At 44.9% G+C, this 15,145-nt stretch overlaps 1 protein-coding gene across 2 annotated transcripts in view; it reads right to left on the bottom strand.

Moving 5' to 3' along the window:
* Nucleotides 1-8,965, bottom strand: part of NDP (norrin cystine knot growth factor NDP) — a 42,888-nt gene extending 33,923 nt beyond the window's left edge. The window contains exons 1-4 of one of the 2 annotated variants that reach the window (XM_029603123.1): nucleotides 8,677-8,965; nucleotides 7,547-7,733; nucleotides 6,842-6,911; nucleotides 108-447 (exon numbers count right to left, since the gene is read on the bottom strand). In XM_029603123.1, the coding sequence (XP_029458983.1) occupies nucleotides 108-281 (174 nt within the window). In that variant the 5' untranslated portion in view covers nucleotides 282-447; nucleotides 6,842-6,911; nucleotides 7,547-7,733; nucleotides 8,677-8,965. The remainder of the gene's footprint in view (nucleotides 1-107; nucleotides 448-6,841; nucleotides 6,912-7,546; nucleotides 7,734-8,676) is intronic. The other variant, XM_029603122.1, reaches the window with a different exon arrangement.
* Nucleotides 8,966-15,145: the final 6,180 nt, after the last annotated feature.

The following is a 15,145-nucleotide window of genomic DNA, read 5'->3' as shown; positions in this document are numbered from 1 at the left end:
TTCTATATTTCCATGGCATGGAGTGGTTTATAATACACTGTTAATACTAAAACGTCAACTCCCATTCCTTCCCTCTCATTTATCTCCTGAGTCCCTAGGCACTGTACCTTGGAGGTGCACTTGTACAATGGATGGCTGATGGAGTCCACATAGTGATGCCTTATGCAGCGGCCGGGGTCTGAGTCCATGAGGAAGGCGCCTCTGGCTGTCCCGCTTGTAACTCCCAAAAATGCCAGCAAAGAGAACACAAAAATCCAGACCGCAAGGACACTCCTTCCCATTGTTAACCTGGAGAATTTCTCAGAAGTAAAAATCAGATGAGGGAACCGAGGTGTCAAATTCCAGGTCCAGAGCTCCAGTTCTCTGCAAAACACGTGCAAGGCCTGGTGTCAGCCACCCGTCTGGGCTTTCCATTGGGCTCGGTGCAGAAATTCACTTCAGCATCTCCTGAAAATTAATACATTAAAAAATAAGAGCAATTACGAGCAAAGAGATGCAAGAGAAGTACAACTGCGGATCCACACTTCAATTCTTCTCTGCTGTAGCCTGTATTGCAGGTCAGGAAAGTGTGGTTTATATTTATAGACCTTGAGAGGACAAGTTTCAACGCCAAATTTGCAGGTATATAGCAGGAATGTGCTTTGGCTGGAAATAAAATAGGAAAGCTCAATGAAATTACCAACTTCATTTCCTTTCGTTTGCAAACCAAAACGAAAGAGAAATGAACAGAATTCCAATGGGTTTTCATTTCACTTTGTTTTGCAAGGGAACCCCATCCCCCCACCGCCAAAGGGCAACCTCTCACCGAATTTAGAGGTAACCCCTCCTCTCACGCCCACATCTGATTGCTAAGCCCAGAGGAGGGGCTTCTTTGTTTGGAGGAGGGTTTGTGGGGAGAGCTGCCACTAAACCTGGGGGGGGGGGGGGAGAATCATGGGGGTTATCGCTAGGTTCGGAGAGGTGTCTTTTGGTTTAGTATGTATTTAAAAAAAGCAGAGCAGTCATATTAGGTGACCACCCCTTCCCTTCCCCAGTACAAATGTGTATTATTCTGGGTTGCTGGACTGCTTTAGAGAGACGTTGCTGACAATTTCTAGCGCTCTGGAAGGATATTTTTCAGCAAATCTGAAACTGCAGTGCTAAGGGAAATCTGAAAACCCCTGAATTAATTTAGTTAAAGGAATTAAAATAGCAATAGCATTGCAGGACAGAGACAATACTTTTAGAAGGCATTGGATATCAGGGATGTGTTGTTGTTGTTTTAAAATAATAGGAAATAACAATTGTTGTTTGATTTTGTGCTATTTTTCCATCCAAAATGACTCAACAAACAGTAAAATGTCATTCTGTGTCTTTTCTTATGTTTTAGCATGCACTAAAACAGAAACAAAATGACAACAGAATGAAAAAAGACAATAAACAGAAAACAAAATAAAAAATGAGAACGGAATGAACATTTTTTTTCCATGCGCACCTCTGCCGATGGAGGCTTTTGCAGCGTCACATCGGAGAAAGGCAGTCGGTCTTGGCCACCCCGGCACATCTTACTTGTAGCTCAAGGGCGGGGAGCACAACGCCTGCATTTTTCCTGGTTTATTTTCTGTCAGGAATCAGATATAAGTAGGGCTTCCCATGCTAGGGGGGTTGTAAACTAAATGTAGGTGCTTATTTTCCTGCTGAATTGGAGGATACTGAAAATAGCAGCGTTCTCGGAGTTTTTGCGTTGTGAACAGTAAACCCTAGGTGCATTTTTTTAAATAAAAGGAGCATGAAAAAGCCTACCACAAATTAAAAACAAAGCAAGGATGAGGGTGGAGAAGAGGCGACCTCTGCCTTGTCTTAGGCCGGAGGAGCTGGTGCTCCCCACAGACCCCGCCGCCTCCCACATTGGCTCTTCTTGGGCCAGCAGGCCTTGGCCTCCCCGTTGGTCTCACTCCGATGACCACCATCCAGCTGCTGCTGCTTTTGCGGCTCTTCTTGACTCACTCGAAGGCAGCGGCCAGATGACCTCATCATTTAGGACAGAAAAACCCAATTTCCCCCCATCGAGGTATTTTATTGGGGTTTTTCGGTTTTGATTGAAAATGAGAAGCCCTAGATAGATACAATGGAGTGCACACAGCAGGGCATGCCCATACCAAGTCTACTGGGAGTGGATGAAAGTGGGGGAGCGAATTGTATTCTCTCTTTGCATATTGCTATAACACCAGCAATCTTCTGAAAAAGCCCCTCCTGTAACTCAAACACTGGTTAACTGTCATACAGCAAGATCTGAGGAGAGTCCCAAGCTTTCTTGTGAAGCCTCTACTGGATACCTGCAGGACTAAAATCTCTCTGGCCTATTTTATTTGTTTTCCATTGAGTTCTGCAATGCTAAAAATGTTTTTCTTCCTTTACAGCTGGCTCTTGAGGCTCACGCACAGCTCTCGTTTTCAGGATAACCAGAATAAGTAAATTTACTATACCAGAGACAGGAAACTCTGCTCCTTGAGTGCCGCAAGCCAATTGGGTTTTCAAGCTATTCACACTGAATAGTCACGAGATGCATTTGTGTGAACTGTTTCCATTGCATGCAAATACATCTCATACATACTGTCTGAGGCCATATGTGGGCGGGAGATGGTGGATAGACAATAATAGGCGCTGAGTTTTATGATACCTGTCTCCTTATACATGAAAAATTAGAAAAAATATTAACAAATATCTTGTTTTGGGAATAGTTTTTCCCTCTCCGTGATTTTTTGGTATATATTAGGAGAGAAGTTGGCTTTTGTGTGGTGATTTACATACCGTGATTATCATCATTGTCATGACTGGGCTAAGTAAATTGGGAGAAGATATATAAGGGGGAACAAATCCCCCTTATAGTTACAGATGAAGGTAGACGGCACCAGAGCCCACCAAAAGCCAATTCAGATTCTGCTGGACATCCAAAGGCACAGGAGGACATTTGCTGAGATAAAAGAAAAAAGAGAGCTCTTTTGTTTCATAGCCTGCTCTGTCTCAGGGTTTTGTCAAGCTCCATGTCCAGGCTGTCCTGGAATCTGGGAATCTATTTTGTAAGCAGGAAAAGCAGGGCCAGGAATCTCAGTATGGTTTGGGCAGGAGTGAAGACATGAGAACCAGGTAAAGGCGCAGTCATCTGGTCACTCATCATTACCACATGCAGCTCTTCCTGCAGTGAACACTATTCGGAAGTGGAAAGTTGCATTTTGCTTTTTTCTTTTTGTGGTTGATTATTTACAACCTCTTTTGCTGTCCAAGTTCTACTCTCGCACCCTTATGACTAATGAAGCGGGAGGGGTTCGAAGGCCTCGCTGGGCATCCCGTGAGCAACCTTTGTCAAGCCATGGTCTGAGCAATCAGATGCCCCTCCCCCGTCCATAAGTCAGGGCCTGCCCTCTTACCACTGTGGTAGACTACTTTCCAGGGGACCTGATGAAAACCTTTCTACAAACTCTAGAAAGGCTACTGCAAGTGAAGTTCATGAAGGATAACAGTGAAAATCTATTGGTGGTCTTAGCGCGTGTTATTTTGTGCAAAAGCTGCTGTGCACACAGCATTCAGAAGACCCAGCTGGCAACCCTCTTCAAGGTGCAGGCAGTGCTGATAAGAAAAGGCTTTAGACGCTGGTCTGTGCATAACACTGTAGAGGTAAGTAGGAGAGATACCTGAGTCACAGTCCCCACCAGACATAGTCCTGAGCATCCACGTATTCCCTGTCTGGAACTGCCGCTTCCTTTCGGTCAGAAAATCACTGAATGCCAGTGAAAACCAGAACAGGGGTGATAGTTTTTTTATGATAACTTTTAAAGGGGAAGGAATGAACACAAGCCTTAGGTTTTTAAGGTTGGTTTTTTTCATGAATTCACAGGCTGCATCTTTCCTTCTCTCAGCTCCAGTCCCTGCTTTTGTACCTCAGGTCCGCTTTGGAGCCAGGAGATGCAGGACGTGGGGAAAGCAGACATTAGGCTGCTACAGGTTTGACATTCGTACTTGTACTTAGCAGAATGATCCAAAGAACAGCAAGAACAGAAAAGGAATTAATAGTGTGAGGGTGAGCGCTGCCCGAGAGCATTAGGCCATCAGCACCACTGGTTGCTAAGGGTGTTTGAGCACTCCTAGTGTCAGACCTGTCTCCCATGCCAGCTCTTCAATCTCCCGCACCCATGCCAACCGAGAGGAGAGGAGGCATTGAAGAGGTGGCATCGGGAGGCAGACCAGGCAGCTGCCTGACATTGGGGGGTGCTCCGGCACCCACAGAGCTGGCGCCTAGGCCCAGGAAACTCTCCAAGGAATGGCAGAAAGCTCCGTGTGATGTGCTGGTGCTGAGTGGACCGGCAGCCGATGGTGCCAGCCAAAGAAATCTATCCAGAATTAGACTGCGCTTTTGAGAGGGGACAAGAGCAGACTGCCAGCTGGTCAGGCGGCTTACAACCTTTCCTTTCTTCTCCATTCAGCTGGAGGTGGGGGGCATGAGAGAGATTCCAGTCATGCCGCCTGCCTGTTTGTGGGGAAGTTTTAATAAGTTCCTCACCCGTACCACACGCTTACAAAGGAAATAACAGCTGATGCTAAGCTGCGGCATCTCCCAGCAGGCACTTAAGAGCTGTGGAAAATCCCAGGGAGGTGGTTACCCGGGGCGGGGAGGGGATGATCTGTCTGCAGCTGGACTTTTATCGTGCCATTACCAGGAGAGGCGCATCCAATGGAAAGTCAATGGCATCCGACAGCAGCAGTGCCAGGTATCTCTCACTAAAATCCAGTTCAGAGGTCACTGGTGACGCAGTGTTACTAACTTAGCAAAAAAAAAAAAAAAAAACAACCCCCACAAAACCAAATCAGCAAGAAATGTGAAAAGCAAAAGCAGAGCTTGAAAAGAGAGTTTCCATCCTACGCTTTCCAAGATAAGAGGAAAACGGGCCCCAGCAGCTGGTTTATGGCCACTGATATGTCCATCTAGTTTCATGAATATCTTTCCCCCCTCTTGTACTTTTTACACTGCCAAAGCTGGTTGAATTCCTTGTCTTTCATAATGTAAATGCATGTAAAACTTTATCCTCCAAGACCAGGCTCTACAGTCTATTAGAAAGATATCATCAAATGGTATTTCAGCATACTCTTAAACGTCTACCAGCAGTGTTTACGCTGTAAAACATGTACAAAGGTGACCTGGAAGACTCTGAGCTTTCTTGTAGAAGGATAACATGGACCATTTAAGGCTATTGAGGTCTTGGCTTTCTGTGCAAGCTGTTCGAATGTCGTTACATTGTGTTTTGCAAGTCAAAGGGGGCCACATCTCTGATACCCTCTCCTTCCCCCAGCATTTCTTACAGAAGAGTTGAGGGAGCCAAAACGGCGAGTTGGGGACGGCTGCTGCATCCATTTTTCCCCCATCTGCAAACGCTAACCTATCTCCCACAGCGGTCCCCCTTCAGTTTAAGCGGGTCAGCAGCAGAAAAGGAAGACTATTTGCAAAGCTGAGAAAAGGACACCGGGAAGACAATGAGCCCTGGTTTTTTGAAGACGCAGCAAAACAAAGCGCTCGAGCACAAGGCCAGGCCAGGGGCTTCTCTGGACCTTTCATGCTCTTGTGCCTGCTAAATGCGCAGCCCTGTCCTGGCACACGCCTGCCTGAGCCCAGAAAGGATGCACTTGGCGAGAGATAAGCGTGGAGCCCGCCTGCCGTAGCTGCAGAACACATGCGATTGCCCTTGTGTGTGGCTTCCGTTTGAAAACGAGGCTCCCACCGCTGCGCTGATCTGCTTGCCGTGTCCTAGTTTCCGCTTGGGGGTCCCAGTGCGGGCATGAAAACGGAGCCCACGTTTATGCCGAAGGCACTTTAGAAAGCCATTTGTGGATTTGCCTGCATAAATTGGCTCTCAGAAACTGCAAGCCCTCCATGGGGATAAAAGAAGGGGGCGTTCTTCCATAACACGTGCGGTTTTAACCATATATAGAGAACGCATTGCCTGGGGGCATGTCGAGGTCAGAAAAGGGAAATAGCGTGTGCAGACTGCACCTTCGGCTTCGTGTTCGTTATTTCCCATGCAAAACATTACCCACACATAAAGCTTGTGCAAGTATTCGCGGATACAAGTTTAGAAAGGGAAAGGTCACGCGCACTTCATTTTTGGAACTTGGGGCAAAATCCTCAGGTACAACATCACCACAGACTTTGTCCCAAAATGGACCATTTGATTCTTATGCTCTTCCAGGTGAATTTTCAAAGGACTTCTGTATGTAAATGTAACATACTATCATGGCAATTTTCAAAAGCCATTTGCTCGAGTAAAGTGCACTTACGTGAGTAAATCCTATGGAAAATTCAATGGCATGTACTTTAGCAATTTTTAAAAGCCATTTAAAAGCCATTTATGTGAGTAAATCCTATGGAAAATTCAATGGCATGTACTGTAGCAATTTTTAAAAGCCATTTACACATGTAAAGTGCACTTACTCCGGTAATGTGTATTTACACATTTAAGCCCAATTTTAAGCATGTAAAAATGCTCTTTAAAACCAGCACCTTGGTGTATCGCGAAGTACCGTTCAGCTGTACGCCTCAGCTACACGTGCTCAGACCGACTGTTTCCCCAGCTTACACGGCCGCATCTTCAAAAAGGGACCTGTGCCGTCCCAAAGGTTCCCCCTCACACATCATTGTCTTTGGACAATGCTCAGGTTGGTCGCAATGTCACAGCCCGCCGAGAAGCTGCTTTTCTGCAAGCTTGCGATGGCCACAAAGACTTGGTGGAAGATTAAAATCCATCCACTCTTAAGTGCCGCTACTATATTATGCTGTCCTGCTATCAGAACACAGCCGGGTTAATTTGCTCACCTTATGTGCGGCAGCATCAGGTCATGTAGGCGCATGTCTACCTCTGCAAGGTTTCCATCATGATTCCTCACTATAAGTACATAAGATTTGCCATACTGGTTCAGATCAAAGGTCCATCAAGCCCAGTATCCTATTTCCATCAGTGGCCAATCAAGGTCACAAGTTCCTGGCAGGATCCCAAAAGGTTGATAAATTCCAAGCTGCTTATCCCGGGGATAAGCAGTGGATTTCTTCAACTCTGCCTTAATAGTTTGTGGACTTTTCCTCCAGAAATTTGTCCAAACCTTTTTTAAACACAGCTACACTAATAGCTGTCACCACATCCTCTAGCATAAATTCTAGAGCATAATTATGTGTTGAGTAAAAAAAAATATATATTTTCTCTTATTAGTTTTAAATGTATTACCCAGAAACTTCATTGTGTGTTCCCTCGTCTTTGTATTTTTTGAAAGAGTAAACAACTGATTAATATTTACTTGTTCCATTCCACTCATTATTTTATAGATCTTTATCCTATCTCCCCTCAGCTGTCCCTTCTCCAAGCTGAAGAGTCCTAACCTCTTTGCCTTTCTTCATAGGGGAATTGTTCCATCCTATTATCATCTTGGTCGCCCTTCTCTGTACCTTTTCTAATTCTGCTAGATCGTTTTTGAGATGTGGTGACCAGAACTGCACACACAATACTCAAGATGAGGTCACACTCACCTGAATTCTGCGCAAAAAGGTTTTCCTTGAATTAAGTTCTAGTCCATCTCTGTATCTCTCATAGCCCAAAGCAGCGACTGAGAGCCATGAAGTTGCAACATCCTGCTCACATTAATGTTCTTCTCCTGGCTTAGGCAGTGTATTTGGAAACCACTCCGTTGGCATCGTCTCCCTGTGCAATTGTAATCTGTAAAACAGGTAATATCAGTGAGGTTAGAGACGTCTTCTGTCCCCCTACCGGCCCCGTGGGGGGCTTGCAAGCTCGGACTGAGACCCGTGCCTAGACCTGAGCACTATTTGCCTGTTGGGGGTATCCTGGCTGCACTTCCTCGCTGGACTGATCTGCTGGTGCTGGAGGAGTTAAGCAGGCTACTAAATATATTCCTCTGTGGTGCAGCCAAGACAAACCCAGTGCATTTCCCCCATAGCTTGCAGCCAGTGGAAACCATGCCATAAATCCATCCTGATCCGTAACCAGCCCTGTTCAAATCCTTGACAGGGCTTCTTCATCCCCCTCCTCACCAAAGTTAGGATAAATATTATTGTTCAAATGAAAACGTGATGCCGCCGGGCATGACACACCACGCCAGAAATAAATGTCGCCTATTGTTTCACATTATTCTGAGCGCTCCAGCAGATGACTGGCAGGAGGTCGGCATGCATGTGTAGGAAAGAAAGCAAACAGCTCAATTTTTAAAGGGGCTGGGGGAAAAGCTGCGCAGCCAGAGCCCGAAGGCAGGAAGCAAAGGCAAACGCTGCCCGTTCAGGCTGACAGGAGGGAGGCTCTCAAGTGATTTCTCAGGATCATCACCCCCGAAAGGACAAGCCCAGGGGTACACGAGCAGGACCTCGGTATGCTCCACAGCAGAACGTATTTGCAACCCCAAAAATACAACTCTTCCCTTCCCGTAAATCCTTGCTAGAAAGGTTTGGGTTGCCTCTGGACAGAGCATCCACGTAAAAAGTTACTGAAAGCCAAAATCTTTATACAGAAAGAAAATGCAGGTTCAGTATTTAAAAAACGGTGTTTAAAAAGCCAACACTTGTTAAGTAGACAGATTAAATGCTTAGTCTAGGAGTAGGCAGTTACGGTATCTAGAGCAGGCAAAAATAAGGATTTTTTTACTCACCTTTGCAACGTGCGTGGCTTCTCCGTGCTCTGGTGCACTGTTCAGGCAGCTAAAAGAGGTTCTGTAACTTGCCAATGGCTTTGCTCCTCTCTCCCTCTGTCACATGGTTTTCCTTTTCTATTTGCAACACACAAAAGTTAAGGCTGCTGTTTAGGCGGGGGGAGGAGAGGGGGAGACAGAGAAAATGTCAAGTGGATATGTGCCACTGCGGTTGTAGTATAGCAATCAGACTAGCAGCTAGCAGCCGGGGCTCTGCTGCACACAGGCAAAGTCCTCATTAGCTGAGAGATCCCCAGCACCAGCGGCAAGGGCAGGTTCCCCTCTCCAGAGCCCTCCTACAGGAGAGCAGACTCCAAGCCACAGCAGAGCCAGCATTCAAAAGGCAGGGGAAGCAGCCTGGCATTTCCACAGTTTTCCCCAAATGCTTCCTGTTCTTCCACAGAACCCGAGCGCCTGGGTTCAGGGAGAGTCGCCAGGTCTCCAGTGAGCAGTGAGCACTGCAGCTAATAATTGGGGAGGGTGGGGGAAAGGCTTTCCAGGAGCCCGCCTGGTTGCAAAACCGGCCGGTCGTTTTTAATTTTGAAAATTAACTTCTGCAGACTTTGCGCTTTCTTTTTCTGTTGACAGAGGAAAGGGGGATGAGATACGTGCGCAGGTTTGGAAATGCTGTTCTGCACACACACTTTACGCCTCTGAGCTTAAACACTCCCAAAGGAAGGCCCTTTTCTGATGACTTTAAAAGTATGAGCATCGTGAAGCCTGCCGGACAGAGGACAAACATTTTCAGAAAGGCCTGAATGTAGCTGGGCAAATGGCTTTGGAATATTGTCCTCAGAGGGGACATCTGGTGTTCTGCCGCAGGTTAATGTATGACATGGACACTAGGGATGTGAATCGTTTTAGGACGATTAAAATTATCGTCCGATAATTTTAATATCGTCTTAAACCGTTATGGAACACAGTACAATACAGATTCTAACGATTTATCGTTATAAATCGTTAGAATCGTGAGCCGGCACACTAAAACCCCCTAAAACCCACCCCCGACCCTTTAAATTAAATCCCCCACCCCCCCAATAACTTAAATAACCTGCGGGTCCAGCGGCGGTCCGGAACGGCAGCGGTCCGGAACGGGCTCCTGCTCCTCAATCTTGTCGTCTTCAGCCGGCGCCATTTTCCAAAATGGCGCCGAAAAATGGCGGCGGCCATAGACGAAAAAGATTGGACGGCAGGAGGTCCTTCCGGACCCCCGCTGGACTTTTGGCAAGTCTCGTGGGGGTCAGGAGGCCCCCCACAAGCTGGCCAAAAGTTCCTGGAGGTCCAGCGGGGGTCAGGGAGCGATTTCCCGCCGCGAATCGTTTTCGTACGGAAAATGGCGCCGGCAGGAGATCGACTGCAGGAGGTCGTTCAGCGAGGGTTCCGGTGCCTCATGGACTTTTGCAAGAAAAGACAAGTTGGATATTGGACGATAGTTGTTCCAATCGCCAGTTCTACCATTCTTATTTTTTAGAATTGGCTTTATCATAGCTTGTTTTAACCCATTTTGAACAGTTTCTTCTGAGAGAGACAGGATAATTAATGTTGTGATTGTCTGAGTGATAACCCAGTGTACTTGTTTCAAGGAACTGGTTGGATTTGGGTCATGTGGGAGATTGGCAGGTTTAATTTTAGTAATGATTTGACTAATTTCCAATTTCAGTATTCTGTCAAACGTGGACCATTTAACCATGCCATTTGAATCTTCAGCTGCATTGCTGGAGAACAGATAGGGAATTGTGTTTTCAACTTGTAGATTTTGTCTAAGAATATGGTGGCATATTCATTGCAAGCAGCCTTTGTGAAGTTGTAGCTTCTTGAGATGGAAGATGTCTGGTCTTTAATTAAATGTTTTACAACCTCAAAGTGTAGTTTAGAATTAAATATAACTCCATGAATATGCTTAGCACAGTAATCTTTTTTTGTTTTATTGGTTAATGTACAGTATTTTATAAGGAAAGATTTATATTTTCCTAGGGATTCAGCAGATGGGCATTTCCACCATTGTTTCTCTAATTTTCTAAGGTTCTGTTTAGTGTTTCTTAATTCATCATTGTAGCAGGGCTCCTTATGTTTGGAGTTATTCCTTTCTTTGTTAATAGTTTTCATCTGGACAGGACTAAGGTTTTTTGCTATGTCATTGACAATTTTATCCCAGGAATCAAAAGCCGATGTGGAATTGGTTTGATTTAGTTCATGGAGCTTATTTTCTATTGCTTCCAGCAAGTTCTTCCATCTCTATCTTTTCTCTGAAGGTAAAGGTAAGCTTATTATTCTATACTATTGTGGATTTGGATGGTGATGGCTATTTCCACTTTTATTAATTGATGATTTGACCAGGGCAATATGGTTTGCTAAGTATTGATTAGGCAGTTACTGGTATTCGCAAATATTAGATATAGAGTGTGGCCCGCTTTATGAATGGCTTTTGAGACAAATTGTGACCATGCCAGGGCTTCCATTGCTTTAAAAACATTTCACAGGCTAAGGTTCTTGGTGTTTCGTCTAGATGGAGGTTATAGTCTTCTACAATTAATGTAGATTCTGGTGATGGAAACACCTTGGTGAATAATTCAATCAGTGGTGAGCAGTCTTTTTGTAGTATGTCTGGAGGACAATAAACCAGTCTTATGTTTAGTTGTGGCGACTTTAGAATTGCCACCTCATAGGGAGGCTTAATCTCTACTTTGTACAATACAAGCTTAAGTGCTTTTTTGCTAATTATTAATAAGCCCCCACCTTTTCGTTTAGCTCTAGGAAAATTAAATACATCATAGTTAGGTTGGTAAATTTGGTTTAGGAGAACATTATCTCTGTCTTTCAGCCAGGTTTCAGAGATACAAAAAATGGTGGGATTTAAATCCTCTAGCAGGTCATTAATCAGAGGGATTTTTTTTGACAGAGACTGAGCATTTAATAGGAGCAGAGTAAACAATAAGTAGGAAGAGATAATGGAAGAGTTTTTTTTATAATGGGCCAACTTTGTGTTTCTTCTGTGCTTATTTCTCTGGAAGCTCCTTAGATTTCCTTACTGACCCCATCCAAGTATGGGCTCATTGTAGCACTTCCATGGTTGTGGCAATTGGATTAATAGAATTAGCACTTCAGGCACACAAAGGGGCACCCAAAGGAGCTTTGTGCACCCCTTTGTGTGCACACCTTACGGCACAAGCATCTCCAGCATCACCGCCGTGGTGATCCTCGGGCATCGGTGGGTGGACGCTGGGTGTGCCAAGCCTCAGCAGCACCAGCATCTCCCTCCTCGGTCCAGTGGGGAAGGGAGCATCCTCAGCACCGTGGGTGGAGGCAACCAGTAGAGGATGTGGCTCCTGGCAAGGCCATATGTATTGCTCCTTCTGGCATCACTGCCGCAGTTGAACATGCGTGCACATCTTTTAAAGTCTACCCATTAATGTATCTACTCCAACATCTACCAGATTATGTTTTTTAGGGACATTAATGGAATTATATTTCTTTATGGAGAGGGTGGTGGAGACATGGAACAGCCTCCCAGTGGAGGTGATGGAGACAAAAACAGTATCTGAATTCAAGAAAGCATGGAATAAATGCAGAGGATCTGTGAGGGAATGATGGGAATTGTAAGAGCTAGATAATTTGGATAAATGGGCATACTGTTTTTTCTGCCATCACTTTTTTATGTTTCTGCATCTAGGTTTGTCTTAAGCAATAGACATCCATGTATTAAAATCAGTGCCTTATGGCTATTGAAGGATAATGGGGGTATGGTATTATCTAATTTCCAGTTTTATTACTGGGCTGCAAGATTTGCCCATGTAAAAGAATGTCTCAATCTGAGACTTCATTCTCCTTGGAAATCTATTGAAATGGCCTTTCTAGAAGGCTTGGAAATTGCTAATGTAGTCCTTGGCAGAGTCAATGATGTATCTTGGAGGTTCAGCAACATTCTCCATCTGGAAGGAATGAGAGAGGGTGAATAACAAGAACCAACAGGCTTATCTTGCATTGAGTTGCCGAGCTTGGTGTAAGTGTTCAAGGTTTTTGTGGTCTGTATATATTGTAATTCGGTGCTGAGCTCCCTCGAGTAGGTGATGCCATTCCTCGAAGGCCAGTTGACAACCAAAGGTGTCGGTCTCCAATACTATAATTATGTTCTACTGGAGAGACTTTTCTAGGAAAGAAGGAACATGGCTAGAGGACTCTCTCTGGTGAGTGCTGACTAAGGACAGTCCCTACACCCAGTGATGAGGCATTGACTTCTAGAACGAAGGGTTGAGTAGGATCCAGATGTTGCAGGTATGGTTCATTGGTGAAGGTGTTCTTTAACTTCTGAAAGGCCTCTAGAGCTTCAGGTGGCCAGTCTTTGGTGTTGGCACTCTTGTGGGTAAAAGCAGTGAGTGGTGTGGTCATGGAGGCGTACTTCAGGATAAATTGAAGATAATAATTTGGAAATCCTAAGAATCTTTGTAGAGTTTGGACCCCTATGGGGTGGGGCCAGTCCCTGATGGCTTTTACTTTGGAAGGGTCCATGCAGAATCCATTACAAGACACTACGTATCCCAAGATGAGGAGTTCTTCTTGCTCAAAAAGACACTTTTCCAACTTGGAGTAGAGGTTGTTCTCTCACACTCATTGGAGAACAAAGTGGATGTTTCAGTGATAGGAACTCAGTCTTTATGAAAAGATTAAGATGTCATATAAATACATGACCATGCAGGAGTAAAGAAGGTCGCAAAAGATCTCATTGACCATTTATTGGAAAACAGTGGGGGCATTGCAGAGCTTGAATGGCATAACTAAGTTTGTAATGTCCATCGCAGGTGTTAAATGCTGTTTTCCTCTTGTCTCCAGCCTTGATAAGTATGAGGTTATATGCCCCCATGAGGTCCAGCTTGGTGAATATCTTGGCTCCTTGTGGGTGATCAAAAAGGTTCTGTTATTATAGGTAATGGATTCCAGCCCTTCTTGGTGATGGCATTCAGGCTGCGATAGTTGATGCACAGCCTGAAGGAGCCATTCTTTTTTGCAACAAAGAAAAACATCTGCCGGAGAAGACGGATGAATAAATCCTCATTCCAGATTCTTTCAGATATAATCAGACATAGCCTGAGTCTTGGGTAGAGACAATGGGTAAACCCATCCATGTGGAGGTTTGCTCCCTGGGAGGAGTTCAGTGCCACAGATTTTCAGCTTTCTTCTTTGAAAAGACGTCTTAGAAATCTGCATACTGAGGGAGCCCAGGACATACCGTAGCCATGGTCATATCATGAGGAGGCTCAATGTGCTCCAAGCAGGAGTCCGCACAGTCATGGCCCAAATGGTCAATTTGCAGGGTAGCCCAGTCGAATTGTGATTGATGCCTCTGGAGCCATGGTAGGCTCAAAATAACAGGATGAATGGACCTGGAGATTATGTGTATCTGAGCTTCTCCAGATGTAGGAAGCCAGTGCATAATGTCATGGGTGCTGATGCTAGAGTGACTTGACCAGGAAGGGGGTCTCCCTAAATGGTTGCAATAACTAATGGAGAGGTCATACTGACGTTTGTAATAAAAACAATTGCTCAAAGAGTTCTTTATGGATTGAATTCCCACCAGGGCCCAAATTCACAAAGGCTTGGGTGGTGAAGCATATGGAACCTAGCTCCAGGGTCACAGGAACCCGTAGTTGGGGATCAGGAATGGTGAGACCTAGGGGCATCTCCCCACAGGATCCTAGGAGTGGAAGTTTCCTAACCTCAGTGGACATTAAGCCAACAAGTGTCCCCAGCCAGCATCATACAAGCGAAGGCCCAGCTGCCTGCGGTAAAACCTTTCTTCTGGAAATAAGCAATATTGCTCCAGCTGCATGGGTTCTTCTGAAGTAGACAAAGGAGGCGGAGTGGTCGGGGGTAAAAGAGGATTCTGGAATCTTGGTGCCAAGTCCACGCACCTTCTTGCAGGATGGTTCTCATGAGCTCTCTGTTAGAGCCGGCGATCTGTTTTCCCAGTTAGGGTTATGAGCTCCTCCAACGAGGTGGGAAGGTCTTGGGCAGCAAGTTCATCCTTAATTCTGGATTATTTATTTATTTATTTGAAGCTTTTCTGTACTGGCATTCATGATACAATCATATCATGCCGGTTTACAGGTAACAGGGTGTGTAATAACCTTAAGTAAATAACAAGTGGAAAGGAACAAAAAAGTTACAATAAAACAGGGTTGCTGGAACTGGGGGAGGAATGAAACAAGAGTAGGAGTAACTTACAGTAATTTTTTTTTTTTTTTGTAATTTAACTTTTTATTCAAAATACAATCATAAAACAATGCAGTAATTTTATAGTAAAAAACTATTTACATGGATGAGATACCTTCAAGAAAAATAGTGATCAGTGAGTCTTCTCGCCAGTTCAATTCAGTCGCTAAGGTCCGAAACTCTATAGTATAAGCCGCAAAAGTTTTGAAGCCTTGATGTAAGT

The sequence above is a fragment of the Rhinatrema bivittatum genome, chromosome 5 (assembly GCF_901001135.1).
Source record: "Rhinatrema bivittatum chromosome 5, aRhiBiv1.1, whole genome shotgun sequence".
NCBI classification, from domain to species: domain Eukaryota; kingdom Metazoa; phylum Chordata; class Amphibia; order Gymnophiona; family Rhinatrematidae; genus Rhinatrema; species Rhinatrema bivittatum.
Note: the sequence above shows the minus strand (reverse complement) of the source record. Positions and strands in the feature narration are given on the sequence as shown.